Source organism: Triticum urartu, chromosome 5 (genome assembly GCF_003073215.2).
Source record: "Triticum urartu cultivar G1812 chromosome 5, Tu2.1, whole genome shotgun sequence".
NCBI classification, from domain to species: Eukaryota; Viridiplantae; Streptophyta; class Magnoliopsida; order Poales; family Poaceae; genus Triticum; species Triticum urartu.
In genome coordinates this window covers 656,512,267-656,538,291 of record NC_053026.1, presented here as the reverse complement: position 1 = coordinate 656,538,291, position 26,025 = coordinate 656,512,267, and the positions used below count along the sequence as shown (strand labels likewise).

Sequence of the window (26,025 nt, the reverse complement as noted above, 5' to 3'; positions counted from 1 at the left end):
TGACCTTGTGTAACCCTAACCCTCTCCGGTGTCTATATAAACCGGAGGGTTTTAGTTCGTAGGACAACATACAATCATACCATAGGCTAGCTTCTAGGGTTTAGCCTCTCTGATTTCGTGGTAGATCTACTCTTGTACTACCCATATCATCAATATTAATCAAGCAGGACGTAGGGTTTTACCTCCATCAAGAGGGCCCGAACCTGGGTAAAACATCGTGTCCCCTGCCTCCTGTTACCATCCGCCTTAGACGCACAGTTCGGGACCCCCTACCCGAGATCCGCCGGTTTTGACACCGACAGGTGCCATAGAACGTCCAATTTGCGCCAGGTGGAGCATGTGTCGGTGTCAAAACCGGCAGATCTCGGGTAGGGGCCCCGAGCTGTGGATCTTGGATCGATGGTTAACAAGGAACGTAGAGATAGCGTTTACCTTGCTTTGGTCCCTCTCAAGAGGTAAAACCCTACATCATGCTTGATTGTATTAATGTGTTGGTATGACCATTACAAAGTTGATCAACCACGAGATCGGATGAACTAAACCCTCTAGTTTATATAGACATCAGGGGTACTTAGGGTTACACATGGCCTGTAACCATAAGGGGATAATCATGCCTGTTAATTATGCCAACCAAACTTGGAGGATATGCCAAGTCTTCGGAGATTTTCTTCTAGAGCACGGGGTCGCTTGCAGCCCGGCCTTCCTTTGATGAACCAGGAATGGCCCACCAGTCCAGCCCATGAGAGATAGGCCGGCAGCCCGAGGACCCCTTAGTTCGGGACACCCTCGGTAGCCCCCGAACTAGTCTTTGAAGCCGAAGTATATGCGAACATTACTGGCTTTGTGGACCAGTTCCCTCTCTTCTGTGGTATCCGCGCCAAGCATGCAGCCACCCTGAATCAAATCTTCGAGGGTTGCTCGGCTATGTCTAGCCATATGCTTCCCGGATTATGCCATAGTTTCCGAAGTGTACAAGTTACTTAGCCTCGAAGGTCAGCCGCTCAAGTGTGAACGGTGACCCCATATGACAACTTTTGTTGAAGGGTCGCGACCTGAAACGACCACAAGCCAGTTCTGAAAACTTGATTCGCGGTTCAAGATGGTTTCTCCATTGGCACGTCCCATCGATATGGAGATCGTGCCCTGTTTTTAAGGGATATAATCAATGATTTGTGCTATCCCACGCACGCATAATGGCATGATTATATCGGGAAGCGGCGAGGTCCGTGGCGCAGTAAAAGGACTCTTGGCCTTACAATAGCCCATAAAAGGGGAGGTGCCACCATTTCCTTCGCACGCTCCCACTTCCTCCTGCGCCATTACTTTCCCAATCTCCTGAGCTCCAACACCCAGATCTATTCTCCCTTCCAAGAACCTCTTCGGCCATCTCCTCAATCCGTCCATGGCCGGCTCTGGGTCTAAGGGAAGGTGGGAGGCCTCCATCGTCACCGAGGGCACCATCCAGAAGTTGAAGAACACGGGCTATCTTCCCGCTGATGTCGCTCACTGTGCTCCGGAGGCGGGCAGGGTCATCCCCACGTCGAGGCCAGGCGAGAGGGTGGTGTTCGTCTCTCACTTAATTTGGGGACTAGGATTTCCACTCCACCCCTTTTTGTTGGTGTGCACCTTCGCTATTGTCAGCCACTTGACTTCGATCTGCTCACCTTTGAACTCCTCTTTCCACACAAACTAGTCTTCTTCATCTTCTTGGAGATCTAGACGACTCGGAAGAGCCTCCACCGGCTCTTTGTCTTGTCGCGATCTGTCGGATTCCTCTTGCGTCACCATCTAGGTCAGGCACCGCAGCCCTAACCTTGTACCAGCTGAGGACGTGACCCACCACGCCCCCCACAATCCCCTGGGACGAGATCCGAGGCGAGGACGAGGAACAGATGGGGATTGAAGGATTCGATGTTAGTGACGAACTCCCGATGGCGCTGCCGCTAGAGGAACTGGAAACCCTAACTGCATTTGTGCCCCCCCCCCTCTTGATTTTTGACCCTCCCTCCCTCTCTTCTCTCCTCTCTCTCAAAGCTTCGCCTCGACAACCACTGTAACACACCCTTCATCCTCTTTCTACATCCTTAAAAGCCCATTGAATATGATGTATGTTTGGCAATGCAGACAATTCTTGCTAAAAGTTTCTAACGATGAACTCCATCACATGCAGTATTAGTTTCACTTTCGTTAATTTTATCAGATGTCCCGGAAGGGACCACCTTCGTTAATTTTATTAGGTTGTTGAAGAATGACAAACTTGAAAAACGAAGTTACACAATGTAAAGTGTAGTGTGAATTTGCTCTCACTCGAAACCTCATAAGCCATATACTGCCAAACAATCCCAGTTAACAGAACAATAAGTGGCGGAGCTACAAAGAACTCGCTGGGCGGGCCATTCTAAGCATGACCACAATTTTTTTTCTTCCAAATATGAACCATACCACTTCAATAGGCATGACAATGTTTGTTCTTCAAATTTTGAACCATACTACTCTAGGCATTGGTTACAAGATTGCCACATATTTACATGTACATTACTCCAAAGCAAAATATGCTATAAGAAATTGGTATTGGGAATTACATATGATCCCTGAACTGAAGTTTGCTGAAAGGACAAAAAAACACTCGTGCTGTGTAGTCGATTGTGCTGTCTTGCGAGAAAATCAGAGCGCAACTGAGGAGGTGCAACATCGCCGCTCGTCGGCTCAACGCTACTAGCTGCCTGGGACACGCCCCGATTAGGGATGGCTCGCCGCCGGTCGCTGCCTAGGCACGAGCACATTAGTGATGGATGGGTCGCTGCTCGCCGGTTTTCTGCAGCTAGCTACTTGTACACGGTGGATGTGTCACCATGAGCACTGCTACTCGTTGGAACAATGCGAAGTGCTTGGGGGTTAACGATGGCTGCTCAAACCTAGTGTGAGTGCATGACTTAATCGGGAGAGTACATGGCGGTATGATAGATACGATGCAGCGAGAGAAAAGCTGCAACTCTCGGGTCACGCCCTCGCCAGGTCAGGACTGGACTGAGCTGGCGGGCTATACTCCATATGTATAGAATTCCGCTTTGCTCCAAACATGGGCGGGCCACGGCACAGGTTTGCCCTTACGTAGCTCCGCCGGTGAGAACAATAGCAAAAGTGAAAAAGTAAACCATGAGTTGCACAATGTAAGATGAATTTGTGCTCGATCGGAACTCAAGTCTGATGCTAAAATATTCTTAAAACAAATGAATAATATTCCCTCCGTTCCATAATATAGTGCTTTTAAATTTTTTGAGAAGTCAAACTTTGTAAACTTTGACCAAATTTGTGAAAAAAAATATTTACATCTAAAGTGCGAAACATATATCACTAGATTCATCATAAGATGTAGTTTCACATTATATATTTTTGCTATTCTAGATATAAATATTTTTCTCTACAAATTTAGTCAAAATTTACAAAGTTTGACTTCTCAAAATATCTATAGGCACTACATTATAGAATGGAGGGAGTAGCAAAATTGGGAGAAACAATTATATATACACAAATAAATGCAAAATGCACACAATGTGAAGCGGTTGTGTCATTGTGTGGAACATGAATTTGCTCCCAATCGAAAAAGGAAAATGTTTACCATCGGCGAGCCGGCCGAAACTTCCGCCGGTCACCTCGCTAGCTATGCGCATTGGAGTTGCGCACACATGCCGCGTCACGCTGGCCAAACCGCACCGCACCGCTTTCTTTTTTTCTTTCCTTATCTCTTAACTCGCGACCTCATCCACTCGTTCCTTCATCTTTGCTTCCGTCTCTGATTTCTTCACCGAGCTCGCCTCCTCTTCTCTCTTCAGACCTCCCCGTCTTCCCGGCGCCGGCGCACCTACAACCCACCACAACGGCAGCGCTGCTACATAACCACACCCCCCATCTAGTCCTAGTATCCGGGAACCCAACGATGTGCGGCGCTGAACCCCGTCCAGCAGGATTTTTGCTTCAGCCGGCGATGGTGGTGGCTGGCGGCGATGGCGGTGGCGGAGAATAAGCTGTTTTTTTTCTTAATTTGTTTTTGCTGGAACCGTGTTTGATTTTTGCTGGAACCTGCTTGCATTTTTGCTGCAACAGGGAGATGATAGTGCTCGGCGGTAACGGCATGGCCGCCATGAATTGTTTTTGCTGGAACTAGCAATCTTTTTTGCTGAAACCAACCTTTGCTTTTGCTACATCGGAGAAGACTATGTGATGGGAATCAGCTGCATCCAGCGATCTTTTTGCTACATCCGTCATCAATTTTTGTTGGAACCAGCACGAGCATCGGCTACGACCATCGCATGGCGAAGCTACAACCAGGGGGGAAATGCTACAACCGGTGCTTCAATTTGCTACCGTCGGCATCTTTTTTTGCTGGAACCAGTTGAAAGTAGGCGCGGAGGAACTGCATCCAGCGATGTAATTTGCTACACCCCGCATCGATTTTTGCTGGAACCAGCACCAAAAAATGCTTCCACAAAGTTCGTTTTCGCCAGACCATTGATTTTTTGCTACAACCACGTTTTTTATTGTTGGAACCAGCACCCAAAAATGCTTTCACTAGAGTTAGTTATTCGTTCTTTGCTGGATGAGGGACTTTTTGCTACAACCTTATCTTTAATTTGCTGGAATCAAGGATTTCAATTGATTCAACATGGGCGGCAACGTAGAGCATCTTTTTCGACAACTTTTTTTTGTCTGTGAGCGTCGATGAAGAGCACTGCCATCGAGCATGGCGGCGACTTTCGATGGTGAGGGCAAACAGGGGAGGGCGACGGCGCGCTGCGTGACATGGCGACGGGGGCGGCCGCCATGACCTGCAGCGGTGCTTTCTTCAGATTAAAAAACCTGCCAGGATGACAAGCACTGGGAAAGGCACGATCCGACGGCTATGTGGGGGCGCATCTAACATCGAGGGTTGGACCGGGCCAAAGTTTGAGCGCAGAGTGCTGCCCATCGAAAAATTACATCCGCACTGTAAAAAAAAAAAGAAAAAACTTTACAAGTGAGACTCACGCCGTTCGGCCCGACTCGTCCGTCCCTCGAACCCTACCAGCAGCGAGTCGCCTCCCTTGCCATGGCGGAGCCCTCGCCGCCGCCGCCGCCGCCGTCCAACTCCGGCCTCCGGATCCTCCTCGCCAAGGACCGGGCGCCCACTTCCTCTCCCTCCGCGCCCGCCGCCGTCTCCAGCCACGCCGACCGCGACCGCATCATCGTGAGCCCCCCTCTCTCCCCCATCTCGTACACGATGTGCTCCAGTCCGGGAGGATAGGCCGCCAATTCCCCTAAATTCGACTCGTTTGCTTGGTCGCAGGGAGTGTTCCGGACGGCGCTGTCCAGGAACGAGGCCCCCGAAGCTTTCGCCCTCCAGGCAGTTCAGGAAGCGATTAAGCCTCAGGTATGCATACACCGCACAACCAGATTCGTTGGTGAAAGGCCAGCAGTTGCTTTCCGCTTTACTGTATGTATTTGGTAATCCTTGAGCTGTGGTGTGTTCTAAATGCACAGGCATGTATTTTAACCCGGTTTCTCATCTGATTTGGCAGAAGCAAACGGTGCTGGTTCTAGAGGAGAACCAGACCTTGGAGAATGCTCTTCGAAGGCTGCTGCAGGAACTTGTGGTAAGCTTCTTTAACGCAGACAAGGCCACACTAATACCTGTTGCAAAGTGATGTGCACACTTTCAGTTTTCTGACCACATTGCATATGTGGTGGGCTATCCTAAACTTGTGATATAAAAAAGAAAATTCAATTTTCTGGGTCACAGCCTCACTGAGTCCCTGTTGGAACCTAAGGCTGTGGAACAGTTCTCGACTTCTCGTCCATCCTACACTGTCCACTAAATGTTTCTATATTTTGGTTGATAGCTGACTGCAAATTGCCTTAATAGGAGGAGATAGTAATTGATGCGCTTTTTTATTTGCTGATCATACGATCCTAGAAACAAACCCGATTGCTGATTCTGTTGTACACTCTAGTCATCTGCAGTTCAATCGGGTAAAGGAATTATGCAGTATGGAAACTCATTGGATAGCGGGGAAAGTAATTGCCTGATAACACGCCTTCTTGGTCAGTCAGAATTCTTTCACCAGTTCTGTCCAAATATTTTTATTACCCACATCAGTTTGTAAGCGTATGTATTTTATTCTGATAAATCCAACTTCTGCCATATCAGATATCATGCTTTACCTTTGTGAAAGAGGGCATGTTGAGGGTGGCATGGTATTCCAGTTATTGGAAGATCTGACGGATATGTCAACTATCAAAGACTGCAAAGATGTCTTTGGGTATATTGAGAGCAAGCAGGATGTCTTGGGGAAGGTAATTGCGGATTTGCGAATTGCACTCATTTTTTAATGGTTTGTGGTGCCGGTATGATTTACATAATGTATGTCCATAGTTTTGCTAAATGGGTTTTTTCGGGTTATTTCTAGCAAGAGCTATTTGGGCGTGGCAAGTTGGTTATGCTGAGGACTTGCAACCAACTACTTCGAAGACTTTCAAAGGTTAGTCTGGTTATTTGATTACTTTATTGTGTAATAAATGTGCTATTGGCCTTATCAGTGAAAAGTTTTCGACCATCACCTTCACTTCTCAAGAGCACTAGTTCTATTTCTTGGAGTTTCATCTGATACAAAGTTTATATTCTCTAATAGCATTCATATTTTCTATACTATGAAATTTCAGTCGAACGATGTGGTGTTCTGTGGACGCATTATCATGTTCCTGGCACATTTCTTCCCGTTGTCAGAGCGTTCAGGTTTATTATTTCTTCCCCTACTCCAGCTAGTTTGGCTCCTTATTGACAAGGAATTATAACTGTCCTCTGGGTACACTGCTTATTTTATTCTTCTATTTTTACTTATCAGCTCTCAATATCAAGGGAGTTTTCAACACATCAAATGAAACTAAGTATGAGAAAGATGCCACTGATGGTTAGTACAATTGTCCTGATAAAAATAATTGCTATATTATTTATATTTTTAATGTTACTTTGCAAATTTATCCTGTTCTTTCCTATCTTCATGCAAGTGTATTGTAAGTGATAGCGTTTCCTAATGCACCTTTGTATTTCAGGAATTTCTGTTGATTTCAACTTCTACCAGACCCTTTGGAGTTTGCAGGTTGATATATTGTACTTGTTAATCTCTGGGATTCAAAATCATCATTATGCCACCCATTAATTTCTCAAGTGAGGTTGGTCAATTCTTAACTTTGGGTTTTATTTTCATTCTAGGAGCATTTCAGGAACCCTGCTTTGACTACTACAAATCCAACAAAATGGCAAAAGTTTGCATCTAATTTAACGGTACACTCTCCTTCATTTTTCCATGACATGCAACCTTTTACCATTTCCTGTTCAATGTTTCTGTTCTGAACTTCTGATGATGCTAATTACTAAATTTCAGGTCGTGTTGAGCACATTTGAAGCTCAGCCTCTCAGCGATGCTGATGGAAAACATAATAATCTTGAGCAGGAGGAAGATGCTGCCTTTAATATTAAGTACCTTACTAGCAGTAAATTGATGGGTTTGGAGGTAAAGCATCTGACACTAGTTTCTTTGGTGACTGTTCACTGTTGTTGTATAACCTTATGACATTCTTTTATGCAGTTGAAAGACGCAAGTTTTCGACGCCACATCCTTGTCCAATGCCTTATATTTTTTGACTATCTCAAGGTACACATATTTTGAGTTTAGGTTGCAATCTAACATCAGTTTGTCCCTATTGTACATTCTTGTTCAAATTTTCCAAGTACTTAGGGGTTTCCCTTTGTCTACCCATTCTGTGATAAGCAGCATGTTCTTGCATTCTGAGTAGCCGCAAAAGCAAAAAACAGCACCTATCCCTGTAATAAATCTTAAATTTCGTTGCATCCTAGTTCTGTTTATTTATATGCATATTTCCTGTCCTCTGCCCAATTCAAGTGTATTATGCTGCCATGTGACTGCACATCGGCTACTGATGAGGAGATTCAATAAATTCTTCTTTCACCGCTTACAATAATTCCTTTACTCATTACAATAAATTCTTCTTTCACTGCTTTCTCTCTTCCATGGTACTGATGATGAGATACTTGTGTTCCACACTGGCCAGCTTCTCACTATTTTGAATGACACTGATGATGAGATAGTCGCTAACTTTCTCATGTACCTAGCTAAGAGTAACTATGACCATAGTTGATAGAATAGCATTACTGTCACTTATGGTTGCTGCTGTTACTGTGGCTTAATATATGATCCATGCTGTAGAATGCCGACATGCATCTGGCAATAATCGGAAGGAAAGTTATAACTAATCTGGACCATCAAGCTTTCTTTGTTGGGTAGTGAAGTCTGAACTGGAATATACTTGCAGAATCTTGCAATCATCATAGACACAGTAGTCCTTTTTCCCGTTATTTCAGCTCAATTTCTTGTCGTCGATTAGCCTGCTGCTATCTGTGCTGTGTTGATCACTGACAAAATTATTCTCTTCACCAGGCCCCTGGAAAGAGTGACAAAGAAGGTCCATCCGAGAGCATGGTATGAAACAAATAGCCTACCTGTTTATTTTTGACATACAATTATTACTTATAAGTAAGTACTGTAACTAACATACCATAGGTATGAACACCTGGGACAATGTAACTCAATAATTTTCAACATTTTAGTATATTCATATATCACTACATAATTGCTATCAATATATTGTGACATTTCAACAGCTATGTGACAACCGTGGCATTTATTCTCGTGAAATCCTTTATTTTGGGTCTGTCATTCCTGGTATTTGCATGACTCCGTAGTGCAGATATTACACCTATAGGTATACCTATATTGGTAGAATCAGTTGTTTTGACCTATTGGTTTATACTTATCACATTGTCCAATTTGGCCTCCAATTATAGGTGTGTGCTTACCATAAAGGGTCAAATATAACTATTTTTTGTTGAAAGTAAGGTGTTCCATACTGTAAGTTGTGCTAGCACGAAGTCACTGGTAACTGGTAAGTGGTAATTGGGTCAACTATTACCAGTACCAACTGCTAGTCTCCGAGTGCCTGATACAAGTAAACTGGGCCATAGTGGTAGTATAGTAAACCAGGAATTGTGATTGTTTTAGTTATTGGTTTCTTTGTGGGCCTTATTAGACCATCATTGAGTTATAAGTTAATTCTGTGGATAAGATAATCTTATCTCCTGTCCCCCCCTATATAATCAGAAAGAGGAAATCAAATCCTGTGAAGAGCGTGTCAAGAATCTTCTGGAGGTGATTCCACCGAAAGGGAAGGAGTTCCTACAAAGCATCGAGCATATTCTTGAGCGGGAGAAAAACTGGGTATATACTTTGCTGCAGTGTACTAGTCTTGTACTTCCGTTGCGGATTTTCACCACCACTTATCCCTCTGCTTGCATTTTGAAAAGGTATGGTGGAAGAGAGATGGATGTCCAGCATTTGAAAAACAACCTTTTGAAAAGAAGTCAGGACAAGCTGGAGCCAGAAAACGGTGTGCTACTTGCTTTCTTCAGGCATTTACATGTTTTCTGATTTGTTGTTATTTGTGTTTCTGCTAGCGTGCTTAGTTGAGCAGAACGTGTGTAAGTGTATAACTGTTTGAAAGCAGAAATCATTTTAATATTAACCAACAAAACTGCATGCATCGACCATGTTATTAGTGAGTACTTGTATATTTGGTTAAGCACTTCCTTGATAATTATATAGTGTCTGTTAGTTCCTTCAGAGTCAGGTGTATGTAACTGGGTGCATTTTAGCGGCAATCACCTTTTTGTGAACTGTCATGAAGCAAGCATATGGAGTTTTACGTCTAGTTTGTTTCACACTAGTCTGTTTATTATTATTTTTGCCCAGCAATTAAGAATCGCTCGAGAGTTTGGGAATCTATTGCAGTTATTTAGAACTTTTACTACCCACATGTTGATTAATTTTTCATTTTTGTCTTGAGCGAAGCTTGGAATTGACCAGTTTGACCGGCATTCATATCAGATGTCAGTACTTATGTATGTTAATTAATAGTTAGACGGGTTATGAAGTCCATGTTGGGCATTATAATGGGCAGAATCCTGTCAAATATGATAATTTTTCTACAGTGGAGGATCAAGGAATGGATAATAACATTGATCGTCTCATTGTAGTTTTTGTGTTCTAGATTTGTCTAGGAAAAAGTAACCATTTAACAAGTTTACATATAAAATGCTGCATAAATTATTTGACCTAACACATTTCCTATTTCCGTACCAGTTCTTTTGTAGTATAAACCCTAAATTTAGTAGTCTTATTTTGTGATAAAATGAAGATATAGGGCAACAGTAAATTTGGTTAGGTCAGTTATAGATTTTAAGCTGTTTTCACTCTTGTAATTTGAGAGCTTATTATGTTGTGCAATACTGGCTAGGTCGGTTGTAGAATTTTAAGCTGTTTTCACTCTTGTAATATGAGAGTTTATTATCTCGTGCTCTGCTGTTTTCACTGTACTAATTTTAAGCTGTTTTCACTATTCTGTTTTCTTTCATTGTAGTAAGCCAAGGTGGAGATTGGGAAACAAGGAACTTGCTCAACTGTGGAAATGGGCAGAATTAAACCCTGTACGTTTTAAGCTACAACTTTACATTATTATCCTATTTGATTGGGTACTATAACATATAACTGCAATCTTTTTTCGTACTGGTAGAGTATCGAAGAACTTACTTTTTCTTACTGTACAAATTTACTTTTATAAGAAATATGAGTTTGAGTGGGGACATTTCAGCAGGACAGCGGCCTTGTACAAATTTGCTGCAAGCTACTGCCCTGTTAGTTGAATGGCCTACACAGTATTGATAAATAATCATCCAATTACCTGTATGTGCCTTGAGTTACCTTTTTTCTGGCCATACAGTTTTTGAAGTTTCTTGTGGAACCCACATCTCATTTGCATTGGAACTGCAGGATGCTTTGACTGATTCTGACCGAGTCCGCATGCCATCCGTTACAGAATATTGGAAACCACTTGCAGAAGATGTAAGCACTTTAGTTTTTCTTCCATTTTTATTTTTCACCTCTGATTCATTCATCCTTTTTTTATGTATGGTAACTTATTAGGATAGTCCTCGAATACTGACTTTTCAATGTAAATTTGCAGATGGACACATCTGCTGGAATTGAGGAGGAGTATCATCACAAAAATAACCGCGTAAGTTCAAATCCCAGCCTTATTTGTCTTGAGTGCCTGCTGTACTAGAAGTTTCTGATGAAGAACCCTGCTGGATCCCAATTAGTTAATATTTGCGCGTAAGTCATCCATACCTAAAATTCAAGGTGATGCAAAGGATCTATTAAATTGGACCCAGCTATCCATTGAACGAAATCATATTATTCTTCCAAAGAAGTTTTGCTAAAAAAATTGATAAAAATAATCTTTGTGTTATGACCATTTATGCAGATGGCATAGAAATTCTCCCTTTCCATATTTGCTGATATGTATGGGGATTAAGCTGGAATTTAATGCTTTATTGTGCCTACATGTTTCATGTTAAAAAAACACTTGGAAGCAGGCATGTGTATATCAGGTCTTCTCAGCCCATGATCTACCTGACGCAATGCTGTTATGAACTGTTCTTTGTAGAGAACAGAATGTTGTTGACGTAGTTCTGGACTGGTAACGGGTCTTGTCCCACACCAAGACAGGGATGGTTCAAATCGCATTAGGCAGAAACAAAAGGCCCTGAGCTTTTATCAGTGGCTCAGTGGAGCGCTCATGGAATGAAGTCCTTATTTCATGGACACTGATTTCAATAGTGTTATTTTTGGGTTTGCCTATATGACCTGGCGTCGGAAACAGCATTGCATTTTTGTTTTGAATATGTTTGGTGGTCTTAAAAGCCACATTTGTTTAACAGGTTTATTGTTGGAAAGGTTTACGGTTTCAAGCCCGACAAGATCTGGAAGGATTTTCTCGAGTACGTATTATGCTGTTGCTATTACAGTCTCTCTTACATGCATAATTTTCATCATTGTAATTCATGCACATGTTCCTTAATGAACTTTTTTTTTGAAATTTTAGAAAAATGTGAAAATAAATGTGTATTTGCGTAAAAAAAAATGTGTGCTAGCAAACATTTCTGCAGAAACAATATGCATGTTCATGTGCCTACAGGAGAAAGCTAATCACATTTCTGCAGAAAGTCATTTATCGTGTCTTTTACACAACTCACAATGGGCATATTTATTTTGCATAATTTTTTTGCTAGTTCACATGCTTTTTTAAAATAATAATAATGAGAATGCCATCTTAAACCTCCATGAGCATTTGAGCGCAAAATCCATGTATAGTTTGCCATGTTTTATCGTCAGCTAATGTTTACCGCCTTATTGCAGTTTTGTGACTACGGGATTGAAGGGGTTGTACCTCCCGAGCTGTTGCCACCCGACGTGCGCGCCAAATTCAATTCTAAGCCCGGGGAGAAGGCCAAACGGCCTAAACGGGAAGACACAAAAGGCACTTCAGCTCACCCCAGGGAGCCACAGGTACCTAGGGCATCATCTGGCGCATATCTGGGCTACCATAACCTGTAATATGCATCTTATGCCTTGGCTGCGTGAAGGTTGCCGCGGCCACACCCGAGACGGATGGCGGCGGCAGCGGGGGCGACCAGGAGGAAGGCGCGGTGCCAATGGACTCCGACAATGGCGCGGGGGAGGACGGCCAGAAGCGCAGCCCCGGTGAGGTCTCTGGGCCTGAGTCGGGGCAGTGTGAGGCCGAAGACGACGGGGAAGACAACACGAAAAGTGCGCATAGTAGAGATCGTCGGTAGGGGTCACAAACAGTCCACAGAATGATGAGATTCTCCCCAAGGGGATGATGTTGTATCATGTTTCCAAGTTTTTGATTCCGATTTGCCGTGGCGCCCCCTGAGCTGAGACATTAGTTAATTATTAGCAGACACTAATGTCTTCCCTTTGTTTTGACAGTGACACTAATGTCTTCCCTAATTATACTAGTTGACAGAACACCATGTTTTAGCCTGACATGTGTATGTACATGATATACGTAGCAACTACTAAGTGTCAAAGCTCCATGTGTATAATCTTGCGCCCATTTCACAGTCAGTTTGTACAGCGATGGAAGATCCATATCCAGAGTGGTTGCCAATGCCAGCACTCACCAGATTTATTCAGGAAATTTGAACGCCGGAAACATTCTGACGCCCAGTTCTGGTTGGGAACCCGGCTCGAATCCTCATCTGCAACAAGTTCAAGTTCCAGCCCTGTTCAATGATAAGCCCATTTGACAGTGGTTTTTTTTTCTTCTTTCAGAAATGACTTTGTTGCAAGGCATTTTCTACGGTCATTGAAATCTCGCACCTGGAGTGGTTGCCAACGCCGGCACTACATTCATACTTGTTGAGCAAGTTTGGCGAGATCCGATTTCGAAATTGGAATCCCGGCCCGGGGACTCGGTTCGAATGCTTGCTTGTCCGCAACCACCCCGTTTGTACAGTATAAAATAAATGGCGCCCTTAATAAAGGAAGTCGTCCTGTAACGGATGATGGTTGGATTTTCTTCTACTCTTTCTACTCCTCATCGGAAGTGCTTTGCAATCAACTACCCAGCGAGCACCAGGTCTCATCCGGGCCGCCCGTTGGACCCGTGGACGGATGGGATGAAGTACGGGGCCGAAGGAAGGTTGGCTTGGACGACACGAGTCAGGAGCCCCTGTATATATATATAGGGCTCAGCTCGGCTAGTCTTATTCTTTCTCTCTGTGTGTGTCCACTGTCCAGTAGTAGTAATAGAAGAAGAGGACTACTCATCAGATCAAGAAAGAAGAAGAAGAGGAAAGGAAGGGGGTGCTTCCGCCTGCGCCTGCCGGGGAGGGGAACAACAATGGCGCTCTCCTCCGCCGCCCCCTCTGACTGACTTGTAAGTCTCCCTCTCTCTTTCTCTTGATCTCTGCACTGTCTTTCTTTCCGCTTCTAGCTAGGGAGATAATGATGATTTAGCGTATCTCTCCTCTCCTGGTAGTGTAGCAGTAGTAGCAGGAGTCGCCACTTCAATTTGAAATGACTTGAACCATCTCATATGCTATCTTTTAGATTTCCACCCATTTTGGCAAATAAATCGTCAGCATCTCTCTTGTAGGAGTAATTCCTAGCCCGTGGCGTTTTGCAACCACGGACAATCTATGGAAACGGGACGAGCACAACGCCGTTCATCCATCCATTCATTTCTGGGACCTCGATTAGTGCTAAATTCCTTGTCCTCCACAGTTTTTTTTTACAACAGCACTTAGGGGGGCACTAGTAATTCCCTGTGCTTGTCGTCCACGGGTTATGTATGTATTCCCTCCGTTCGGAATTACTTGTCTCGGATATGGATGTATCTAGAACTAAAATACATTTAGATACATTCATTTCTGCGACAAGTAATTCCGAACGGAGGGAGTATATACTATGGCTCCTTTGGCACCACTCCAGTTTTTCCCCGCAGTACTAGCTACATTCGTCGTCGGTAAAAAAAAAAAGAGGTCCAGAATTTAAGACCCCTTCTTTTTGGAAAACAAACAAACAAACAAAGCGTGTCTCGTTAGTATTATAGTACATGGCACTAGAAGCCAGTAAGCAACTCCAATGCGATCGTACGTGTCGCCGTTCTCTTTTTTTATTATGTGAACAAGAGAGGAGGACAAATGCGCTCGTACTAAGTAACAGTTTTCCTGATCTTAAAAGAAAAGGAACAGTTTTCCCCCGAAATAAAAAAAGGAACAGCAAAATCTTGTGATTATTATTACCTCAAAACAAGTCCAAACACAAGTGGAGTACCTTTGTTTGTTTAGAAGAAAAGTGTATAACAGCATGCAGTAGTATGGCGGGTTAAGCATTTGAATGAAATGCTCTCCTTTGACCCGGGGACGCAGCAGCAATGCTTTACAGTGAGTGTCATGCCATGTTTTTTAACCTCCCACTGTCATAGAGTACATTAGTAGTAGTTTATTTTTATTTTTTTTACCTCGGCCTCGCCTCGCTCACTGAATCCAACACAAGACGGGAAGGGACGGGCCTCGGTCCCTGCGAAATCACCCCTACCTCCTACTCCTACTCCTACTCCTACTAGTAGTAGCCATGCACGGAACCGAGGAGGAGCAGGTCGTCATCCTTTGGGGCGGGCGCGTGGAGATTCGGGACGGGGACATAGTACATGGTTGATCCCTAAGCCACGCCACGCACTCGCTCATGTCACATCGGTGCCGGCCGGCCTAGGACCCACCCGAGCACGCACAGCCTCGTGTCCCCCAGGAGTGGAGTGGAGTGGAGTGCAGTGCAGTGCCGCGTCACGTCGCCTCAGCCTGGTTGTCCACCACTCCACTGTTCCAATGCCCATACTGCTCCTCTCCACTTTTATACTACCACGTACTGCGCTCTACTCTACTGTACTGTAATGTATGTACTCCGCTTGCTTGCTTGCTTGCATGCCTTACGCTTACAGACTGCTGTGTTTGTCTTGTGCTCACTGACAGGGACGTGACTAGCGCCGGTGTTCACGAGCGAGCGACGTGCGGCGTGGCCTGGGGTTTGGCTTGTGCCAGGCGCCTTCCCCAACCCAGCTTCTTCGCCGGGCCCTGCCAGGCGGCGCGACGCGACGAGGCAGTCAGGCAGTCAGTCAGTCAGCAGCTACGCCTGCCACTCTACTCTAAGGGGCAGCAGCATCATCATCCTCCTCCCCTCGGAGAGAGAGAGCGAGAGAGATCACAAGACGCACCACCGGCCAAGCGCAACGGGCCGAATCGAGCCAGCAGGAGGCGGTAGGTTTGGCTTGGCTTGGCTTGGCTTGGCATGGAGAAGATGATGTTGCATCAGCAGGAGCAGGAGGGTCGCACGTGCCCGCCGTGGCTCCAGGCGGCCATCGCAGGTGATGTCATGATCCCTCTCCTCTCCTCCTCTCATCAACACACCACACTGTTTCTTCTTCACGAGCGTAGGCGTAGGCGTAGGCTGATCGATGGGCGTGGGCGGCTTCATTTCGTGGCAGCATTGTACCAGCGGCATGCCCGCCGTACGTGCTCATGGGGGATAAATGCGTGCGATCGCTCGCTGCAGTGAAAGTGGCGATTGATTATTGTGCGTGCCTGCTGCCTGCTGGAGTAGTAAACACACCACACTTGGGTTCGCTCTGGTCACAAGAGAGATCGCGCTAGATTCTCACATCTCTCTCTCTCTCTCTCTCTCTCTCTCTCAGAGGGTACTCTTGTTGTTCCTGCCTGCCTGCCTGACCCATGCCGCCGATCAAGCTAGCTACTATGTCGCACAGTGGTACTACCACGTACCACGTACTAGCACAGTAGTGATGAGCGAGCGAGAGAGAGAGAGCTCAAGCTCACGGGTGTCCTGTGATGCGCATTAATGCCTGCCGCGCTCAGAGGATTCTCAACTCACCTACGGCCACGAAGTAGTGGTACGTAGCATCACTGTGGCGAGCAGCGAGTGATGCCAGTGCTCGTGCTCCTCCCTCCGCTGGGTACAAGTGAAGAGAGGTTCATGGCCCGGGCACGGGCACCGACACGAGACTGTTCCAGTACGTAGTATGAACGCGTGCCCACAAGATTGTCAAAACGAGATGACCTGTGCGGCTGCACCCCGTGCCCGACTACCTACTGTCACTAATCTGTAGCTGAGAACGAGACCAGATTGTACACTAGCGACCTGTGTCTCTTCCTTTTCTTCATTTGTTTGTTTGTTCACTAGCTCCTCGTCCGGGAATCTCTCATCCTCATCCTCTGCCTGCCTCGGCTTGCTTTGGTTGGATTCTTCCTTGCTCACTTTCGCCACCTTCTCCGGCCGGATTTCGAATTTTGAACTCCACGTACGCCCACCTCAAAACCATGCATGCATACGCTAGAAAGAAAAGAATATATATTGCTACTGGTCTACTAGTGGTGCGTCTGTACGTGACCAAGCTGGCAAAGAAACCCATCATTCTGGGTCAACCCTTTCACCGGCAGGCCGCCCGCCCGCAGTGAAAAATCCAAGACACGGCCAGCAGACGAGCCGTCGTGTCACGGGCCGGCACTGTCACTTCACACTCCACACTTTTTTTCCTTTGTTTTTATCCTTGCATGTCTCTCTCTGAAATGCCACGGCTGCTACCAGCGTGGTACTGTAACAATCTATCCCAGTGAATTACCCATCTCTCAATCAGTCCACATTAATTAATCTCAAAGAATTTTTAGTTGCTGCATGCATGCATGCATCCATTTTCTCTAATGTGAAAAACTGTATGGATGCTCTACGTGCAGACATCGAGCAGCGCGTGCGCGCGCTGGCGGCCGGCGTGCCGGACGACGACGCGGCGGCGGCGGCCGCGGACCACTCCTTCGCCGAGCGCGCCGAGAACTACTACCACCGCCGCCCGCAGCTGCTCGCGCTCCTCACCGACCTCCACCACCGCTACCTCTACCTCGCCGACCGCTACGCTCAGTCCCTCCTCGCCAACGCCAACGCCAAGTCGTCTGCCCACTTCCACTCCCACCACCTCAACCTCAACCTCAACCTCAGCTCCGACTGCTCCTCCGACGTTGATGACCGCTCCTCGGACGCCGGCAGCTCCCTCTCCTTCCAGCCCCACGCAGGAATCACCGATGATCATTTCGCAACTCCGGTTGCTGCTCCGGCCGTTGACGGCGACCTGGTGGTGGCGGAGCTGGTGATGGCGTGGGTGGACCGGGACCTGCTGGCGGACGAGGCGGACCGCCGGAGGGCCGAGTCGGCGCGCAAGATCGACCTGCAGGGGAGCCTGCTGGAGGTGCTCGAGTCGGAGCGCCTGGTCCTGCTGGGCGAGAACGCGCGCCTGGCCTTCCGCGCCTCCGCCGCCGAGGAGGAGGCCGCGGCCGCCGCAGCCGAGCTCGGCTACACGCGCCGCCGCGCGGCCGACCTGGCCCGGCTGGCCGTGAAGCTGCGGGACGACCACCGGGCGTGCATCCTCGGGCGGAAGGTGGAGGCGCTGCAGGCGCAGGTGTACGGGCTGGAGCTCCGCAACCGGGAGTGCTTCGAGGCCATGGCCGCCTGGGAGGCCGAGCGCAAGGCCGGCGTCGCCGAGATCGAACGCCTACGCGCCGAGAACCGCCGCCTCGCCGCCGAGGCCGCGGCCGCGCAGGCGTCGGCGAGGAGGAAGCGTGGGGGCGGCAAGGGTGGCGGGAGCGGGTGGTGGTGGCTGGCGAGGGTGCGGCTGGCGGCGGAGTGGACGCCGTGCGCGCCGTCGTCGGTGACGGTGAGGAAGGTCGGCGAGCAGATGAAGGGCGGCAAGTACAACGGCGGCTGCTTCTGCCTGTAGGCACCGGCGGCGACGGCGAGGGTCTGTGCTTTTGGTGCTTCTTTTTGGTTTGCCCCCTTGGATTATGGCGGTATTACTGTGGGGAGGATCGGCGAGAGATGGTTTAGGCTGGGGTTATTATGAGGCAATGCAGGGTGTAATATGATAATTAAGCAGCTGTTCTTGGACTGGTTTACTCCACCACTGTCACTGGCACTCATGGAGCTGTGATGCTTCTGTCGTGGAGGTGGAGATGGGCAAAGTATATATGCTAGTACTATTATTATGACTCCTTTGATTCAAAACCGACAATACCACACTAACAACAGTAAGGACTCCTTTGATTCAAAGGAATTTCATATGATTTTTGTAGAATTTGGACCATTAGGAATTTTATAGTAAGAGCTCCTTTTGCATCATTCTATAGGACAACATGAGACAAATCGACATCCCTTAAAAACCCAATAGATTTTCATTCTAAAAAATCCCCCAATAGATTTTTTTAAATCAGACAAATCAAGAGAACAAACATGAAGGTCCCATCAAATTGTACATAGGAAACATAAAAATTCTTAACATTTAATTTCAATTAGATTTTTGAGTTCTCAACAAATAAACGATACAATACAACACTAGTATACATGGAATGGCCTAGGAAAAGGAAAAATTCCAACATTTAAGTTCTAAGAAATGTCAATTTAAACTAGTAAAAAAATCTCGGTTCCAGATCAAAATTTGCACCGGTTTCCATGTGTTCTAGAATACACGGCATAAATTGTCAATAAAAGGATTTTTGCAAAAAAAAATGTGCCATGTATTTTAGAATGGATGGATTATGTTGCCATCGCTAGCTGTTCGTTAATTGACTATCAATTGGTTACTGAAAAAGGAGATGTTGACCCAGTTACACATTTGTACCGTTACATTTGCACACATATTTATTTGTGCAAATGTGCTTTGTTTGGGGTTCAATCTTGTTGTGTCCTTACCCAGTAACAAAAGAGCTAGCGAGGCACATATTTGTATTGTTGCCATTAAGAATAAAACGATGGGGTTTATTTCATATTGATTGGATTTATCCTTCTACATCATATCATCTTGTTTAAGGCATTACTCCGTTCTTGTTAACTTAATCCACTAGATACATGCTGGATAGCGGTCGATCTTTGGAGTAATAGTAGTAGATGCAGACAGGTGTCGGTCTACTTGTCACGGACGTGATGCCTATATTCATGATCATTGCCTTAGATATCGTTATAACTTTGCGCTTTTCTATCAATTGCTCAACATTAATTTGTTTACCCATCATATGCGTCACTAGTAGAAAACAGGGCTTTGGTTAGGCCCTGGCCAGCCCATTAGTCCCGGTTCAGTCACGAACCGGGACCCATGGGGGGCATATGTCCCAGTTCGTGTGCCCAGGGGGCCGGCCGGGCCTCGGGAGGCATTTGTCCCGGTTCGTGTGGACTCATTTGTCCCGGTTCTAGGCACGAACCGAGACCAATGGTCGTCGCTCCTGGCCCACAGCCATTGGTCCCGGTTCGTGTCTAGAACCGGGACAGAAGGGGTGCCTTTAGTCCCGGTTCCAGCCACGAACCGGGACCAATGAGGTGGCTACATATACCTCTCGCCGCGAGCAGAGCACTCCACTACTCTGTTTTTCTGGCCGGCGAGGGGAGAGCTTTGTGGTGCTCTAGCTCACCTCCTATGCACATGAGGTGTTCGATGAAATGCCCGAGCCACACTAGTTAAGCTTTCTCCTCTCGAAGCTCGACCTCCAAGCTCCATTTTCCCCGAGATTTGTCCAGGTTTAGCGGTCCGTCACGTCCCGTCCCCGTCTTCACCGCCGTCGATCGCCCGCGCTAATCTCGTCGCCGACATCATCGTGGTGAGCCTCTTGTTCTTATCTTCTTTCTGAAAGAATTTTTTTTCTTACTTTAGATAGATACTTGTCTAATTTTCTTACTTTTATATTGCTTGTTATCATATAGTGTGATGGTTTTGGTATCGGCCCCCGTCGGCCCTCGTCCTGGCTATGATTCAGATGTGGTATATATTATCTTTTATAACTATTTGTTTCATTTATTGTTTATGACAATTATGCCGACCAACGTGACATAGATTTTATTTATCTAGGAGGTATGTGAACCGGAAATTCCAACCGACCCTATTGTCTAGAGGTTAAATTTAGTTGAAGAACAAAACAATTAATTGAAGGAAAAAATAAAAAATTTTGAGGAGGAGAAGATGATTTTGGAGTTGTATGTTGCGGATGTCGTCGATGATCATAAGATCAAGATGGATGCAATACAGTTGAAGATTAGAAAGATTAGAAAATATGCCATTCATACCGAGGCTTGGTATCATTATGCCGTTGGATCAATTGTTACCTTGGTTGTGATTATGATCGCATTTGTTGTTGCATTGAAAGGTTTTACATATATTCAACGTATGGTTTAATTAGATGCTCTGGAGAGCTATATGTTGTTCAATGAGAACTATGTATGTACTTTGGTTTTAATGTGATGATGAACTTCTATTAATTTGGTCGCTTATCTATCCATGTGAATCTGTAATGGTTTTTTACACACATAATTATATATAATGCACACAGATGAACCGACAATGGATGTACGGTGACAGATACACCTTCGAGTACATTAAGGGCCTGCATAATTTTCTCGAAGTGACCGAGACAAACAAGCACAATGGTTTTATGTGTTGTCCATGCCCTATATGTGGGAATACAAAGTCTTACTCTGACCGGAAAATCCTTCACACCCACCTGCTTTATAAGGGTTTCATGCCACACTATAATGTTTGGACCAAGCTCGGAGAATTAGGGGTTATGATGAAAGACAACGAAGAAGAAGAGGACGATGACAACTATGTGCCCCCTGAATACGGTGATGCTGCAACGGGGGAAGCTGCTGAAGATCAAGAGGAACCAGACGATGTGCCCGATGATGATGATCTCCGCCCGGTCATTGTTGATGCAAGGACACAGTGCGAAAGTCAAAAGAAGAAGCTGAAGTTCGATCGCACGTTAGAGGATCATAAAAAAGGGTTGTACCCCAATTACGAAGATGACAATGATGTCTACTACACAACCTTCTTCTTGTAGACGTTGTTGGGCCTCCAAGTGCAGAGGTTTGTAGGACAGTAGCAAATTTCCCTCAAGTGGATGACCTAAGGTTTATCAATCCGTGGGAGGCGTAGGATGAAGATGGTCTCTCTCAAACAACCCTGCAACCAAATAACAAAGAGTCTCTTGTGTCCCCAACACACCCAATACAATGGTAAATTGTATAGGTGCACTAGTTCGGCGAAGAGATGGTGATACAAGTGCAATATGGATGATAGATATAGGTTTTTGTAATATGAAAATATAAAAATAGCAAGGTAACTAATGATAAAAATGAGCACAAACGGTATTGCAATGCTAGGAAACAAGGCCTAGGGTTCATACTTTCACTAGTGCAAGTTCTCTCAACAATAATAACATAATTGGATCATATAACTATCCCTCAACATGCAACAAAGAGTCACTTCAAAGTCACTAATAGCGGAGAACAAACGAAGAAATTATGGTAGGGTACGAAACCACCTCAAAGTTATTCTTTCTGATCAACCTATTCAAGGGTTCGTACTAGAATAACACCTTAAGACACAAATCAATCAAAACCCTAATGTCACCTAGATACTCCAATGTCACCTCAAGTATCCGTGCGTATGATTATACGATATGCATCACACAATCTCAGGTTCATCTATTCAACCAACACAAAGAATTTCAAAGAGTGCCCCAAAGTTTCTACCGGAGAGTCAAGACGAAAACGTGTGCCAACCCCTATGCATAAGTTCACGAGGTCACGGAACTTGCAAGTTGATCACCAAAACATACATCAAGAGGATCACATGATATCCCATTGTCACCACAGATAAGCACATGCAAGACATACATCAAGTGTTCTCAAATCCTTAAAGACTCAACCCGATAAGATAACTTCAAAGGGAAAACTCAATCCATTATAAGAGAGTAGAGGGGGAGAAATATCATAAGATCCAACTATAATAGCAAAGCTCATGATACATCAAGACCGTGCCAAATCAAGAACACGAGAGAGAGAGAGAGAGAGAGATCAAACACATAGCTATTGGTACATACCCTCAGACCCGAGGGTGAACTACTCCCTCGTCATGGAGAGCGCCGGGATGATGAAGATGGCCACCGAAGAGGGATCCCCCCTCTGGCAGGGTGCCGAAATGTCTCTAGATTGGTTTTCGGTGGCTACAGAGGCTTGCGTCGGCGGAAATCCCGATCTAGGTTTCTTTCTGAAAGTTTTGGGTTATATAAGAGGTGTTGGAGTCAGGAACAAGTCAGGGGGGTCTCCGGCCTATCCACGAGGTAGGGAGGCGCGCCCAGGGGGGTGGGCGCGCCCCCACCCTCGTGGGTAGCCCGGGACTCTTCTGGCCCAACTCTTTTACTCCATGGCCTTCCTCTGGTCCAAAAATAAGTTCCGTGAAGTTTCAGGTCAATTGGACTCCGTTTGGTTTTCCTTTTTTGCGATACTCACAAACAAGGAAAAAACAGAAACTGGCACTGGGCTCTTTGTTAATAGGTTAGTCCCCAAAATCATATAAAATAGCATATAAAACATCCAAGGTTGATAATATAATAGCATGGAACAATCAAAAATTATAAATACATTGGAGACGTATCAGGCAACACAAAGCTCGGTACCATACTGGAATTGCTGCAGTGGAAGGCAGAGAATGTTGTGCCTGACAAAGGATTTGAGGATCTACTGAATATATTGAAGAAGAAGCTTCCAAAGGATAACGAATTGCCCGACAGTATGTACGCAGCAAAGAAGGTCGTATGCCCTCTAGGATTGGAGGAGCTGAGGATACATGCATGCCCTAATGACTGCATCCTCTACCGCGGTGCGTACGAGGATTTGAACGCATGCCCGGTATGCGGTGCATTGCGGTTTAAGATCAGACGAGATGACCCTGGTGATGTTGACGACGAGCCCCCCCGCAGGAAGAGGGTTCCTGCGAAGGTGATGTGGTATGCTCCTATAATACCACAGTTGAAACGTCTGTTCAGAAATGAAGAGCATGCCAAGTTGATGCGATGGCACAGAGAGGACCGTAAGAAACACGGGAAGTTGAGAGCACCCGCTGACGGGCCGCAGTGGAGAAAAATCGAGAGAAAGTACTGGGCCGAGTTTGCAGGTGACCCAAGGAACATATGGTTTGGTTTAAGCGGATGGCATTAATCCTTTCGGGGAGCAGAGCAGCAATCACAGCACCTGGCCCGTGACTCTATGTATGTATAACCTTCCTCCTTGGATGTGCATGAAGCGGAAGTTTATTATGATGCCAGTTCTCATCCAAGGAACTAAGCAACCCGGAACGACATTGATGTGTACCTAACGCCATTAGTTGAAGAACTTTTATAGTTGTGGAATGGAAACGGTGTACGTGTGTGGGATGAGCAAAAATAGGAGGAATTTAACCTGCACACTTTGCTGTTTGTAACCATCAATGATTGGCCCGCTCTCAGTAACCTTTCAGGACAGACAAACAAGAGATACCACGCATGCACGCATTGTTTAGCTGACATCGAAAGTATATACCTGGACAAATGCAGGAAGAATGTGTACCTGGGCCATTGCCGATTTCTTCCGACCAACCATCAATGTCGAAAGGAAGGCAAGTATTTCAAAGGCTAGGCAGATCACCGGAAGAAGCCCTCCATGTGTACTGGTGATCACGTACTTGCTATGGTCAATGATTTACACATAATCTTTGGAAAGGGTCCTGGCGGACTATCTGTTTCGAATGATGCTGAGGGACGCGCACCCATGTGAAAGAAGAAATCTATATTTTGGGACCTACCCTACTGGAAATACCTAGAGGTCCGCTCTTCAATCGACGTGATGCACGTGACGAAGAACCTTTGCGTGAACCTGCTAGGCTTCTTGGGCGTGTATGGGAAGACAAAAGATACACCGGAGGCACGGGAGGACCTGCAACATTTGCACGAAAAAGACGGCATGCCTCCAAAGCAGTATGAAGGTCCTGCCAGCTACGCTCTTACCAAAGAAGAGCAGGAAATCTTCTTTGAATGCCTGCTCAGTATGAAGCTCCCGTCTGGCTTCTCGTCGAATATAAAGGAAATAATAAATATGGCCGAGAAAATTTTTCAGAACCTAAAGTCTCATGACTGCCACGTGATTATGACGCAACTTCTTCCGGTTGCATTGAGGGGGCTTCTACCGGAAAATGTCCGATTAGCCATTGTGAAGCTATGTGCATCCCTGGATGCAATCTCTCATAAGGTGATCGATCCAGAAATCATACCAAAGCTAAGGAGTGATGTGGCGCGATGTCTTGTCAGTTTCAAACTGGTGTTCCCACCATCCTTCTTCAATATCATGACACACGTACTAGTTCATCTAGTCGATGACATTATCGTTCTTGGCCCCGTATTTCTACACAATATGTTCCCCTTTGAGAGGTTCATGAGAGTCCTAAAGAAATATGTCCGTAACCGCACTAGGCTAGAAGGAAGCATCTCCATGGGCCATCAAACAGAGGATGTCATTGGGTTTTGTGTTGACTTCATTCCTGGCCTTAAGAAGATTGGTCTCCCTAAATCAATGTATGAGGGGAGACTGACTGGAAAAGGCACGCTAGGAGGGGACTCAATAATTGAAGGAAATATGCCCTAGAGGCAATAATAAAGTTATTATTTATTTCCTTATATCATGATAAATGTTTATTATTCATGCTAGAATTGTATTAACCGGAAACATAATACATGTGTGAATACATAGACAAACAGAGTGTCACTAGTATGCCTCTACTTGACTAGCTCGTTAATCAAAGATGGTTATGTTTCCTAACCATGAACAAAAAGTTGTTATTTGATTAACGGGATCACATCATTAGGTGAATGATCTGATTGACATGACCCATTCCATTAGCTTAGCACCCGATCGTTTAGTATGTTGCTATTGCTTTCTTCATGACTTATACATGTTCCTATGACTATGAGATTATGCAACTCCCGTTTGCCGGAGGAACACTTTGTGTGCTACCAAACGTCACAACGTAACTGGGTGATTATAAAGGAGCTCTACAGGTGTCTCCAAAGGTACATGTTGGGTTGGCGTATTTCGAGATTAGGATTTGTCACTCCGATTGTCGGAGAGGTATCTCTGGGCCCTCTCGGTAATGCACATCACTTAAGCCTTGCAAGAAATGCAACTAATGAGTCAGTTGCGGGATGATGTATTACAGAACGAGTAAAGAGACTTGCCGGTAACGAGATTGAACTAGGTATTGGATACCGACGATCGAATCTCGGGCAAGTAACATACCGATGACAAAGGGAACAACGTATGTTGTTATGCGGTCTGACCGATAAAGATCTTCGTAGAATATGTAGGAGCCAATATGGGCATCCAGGTCCCGCTATTGGTTATTGACTAGAGACATGTCTCGGTCATGTCTACATCGTTCTCGAACCCGTAGGGTCCGCACGCTTAAGGTTTTGATGACAGTTATATTATGAGTTTATGAGTTTTGATGTACCGAAGGAGTTCGGAGTCCCGGATGAGATCGGGGACATGACGAGGAGTCTCGAAATGGTCGAGACGTAAAGATCGATATATTGGACGACTATATTCGGACATCGGAAAGATTCCGAGTGATTCA

The 26,025-nt window shown here is 45.7% G+C and overlaps 2 protein-coding genes across 2 annotated transcripts; both read left to right on the top strand.

Annotated features, from left to right (window-relative positions):
* Positions 1-5,003: 5,003 nt before the first annotated feature.
* Positions 5,004-13,066, top strand: LOC125511662 (THO complex subunit 1). The gene is made up of 21 exons (XM_048677084.1): positions 5,004-5,224; positions 5,324-5,407; positions 5,556-5,630; positions 5,988-6,078; positions 6,185-6,330; positions 6,444-6,515; positions 6,697-6,769; positions 6,879-6,944; positions 7,087-7,133; positions 7,247-7,318; positions 7,419-7,547; positions 7,623-7,688; positions 8,493-8,534; positions 9,213-9,329; positions 9,416-9,498; positions 10,528-10,594; positions 10,938-11,009; positions 11,131-11,181; positions 11,888-11,947; positions 12,366-12,515; positions 12,593-13,066. The coding sequence occupies exons 1-21, from the start codon at positions 5,087-5,089 to the stop codon at positions 12,800-12,802; spliced, it is 1,911 nt and encodes a 636-aa protein (XP_048533041.1). The 5' UTR covers positions 5,004-5,086; the 3' UTR covers positions 12,803-13,066.
* A 664-nt stretch (positions 13,067-13,730) lies between these two features.
* Positions 13,731-18,583, top strand: LOC125511663 (kinase-interacting family protein). Its single transcript, XM_048677085.1, has 3 exons — positions 13,731-13,911; positions 15,506-15,897; positions 17,282-18,583. Exons 2-3 carry the CDS (start codon positions 15,822-15,824, stop codon positions 18,313-18,315), a joined length of 1,110 nt encoding a protein of 369 aa, XP_048533042.1. The 5' UTR covers positions 13,731-13,911; positions 15,506-15,821; the 3' UTR covers positions 18,316-18,583.
* Positions 18,584-26,025: the final 7,442 nt, after the last annotated feature.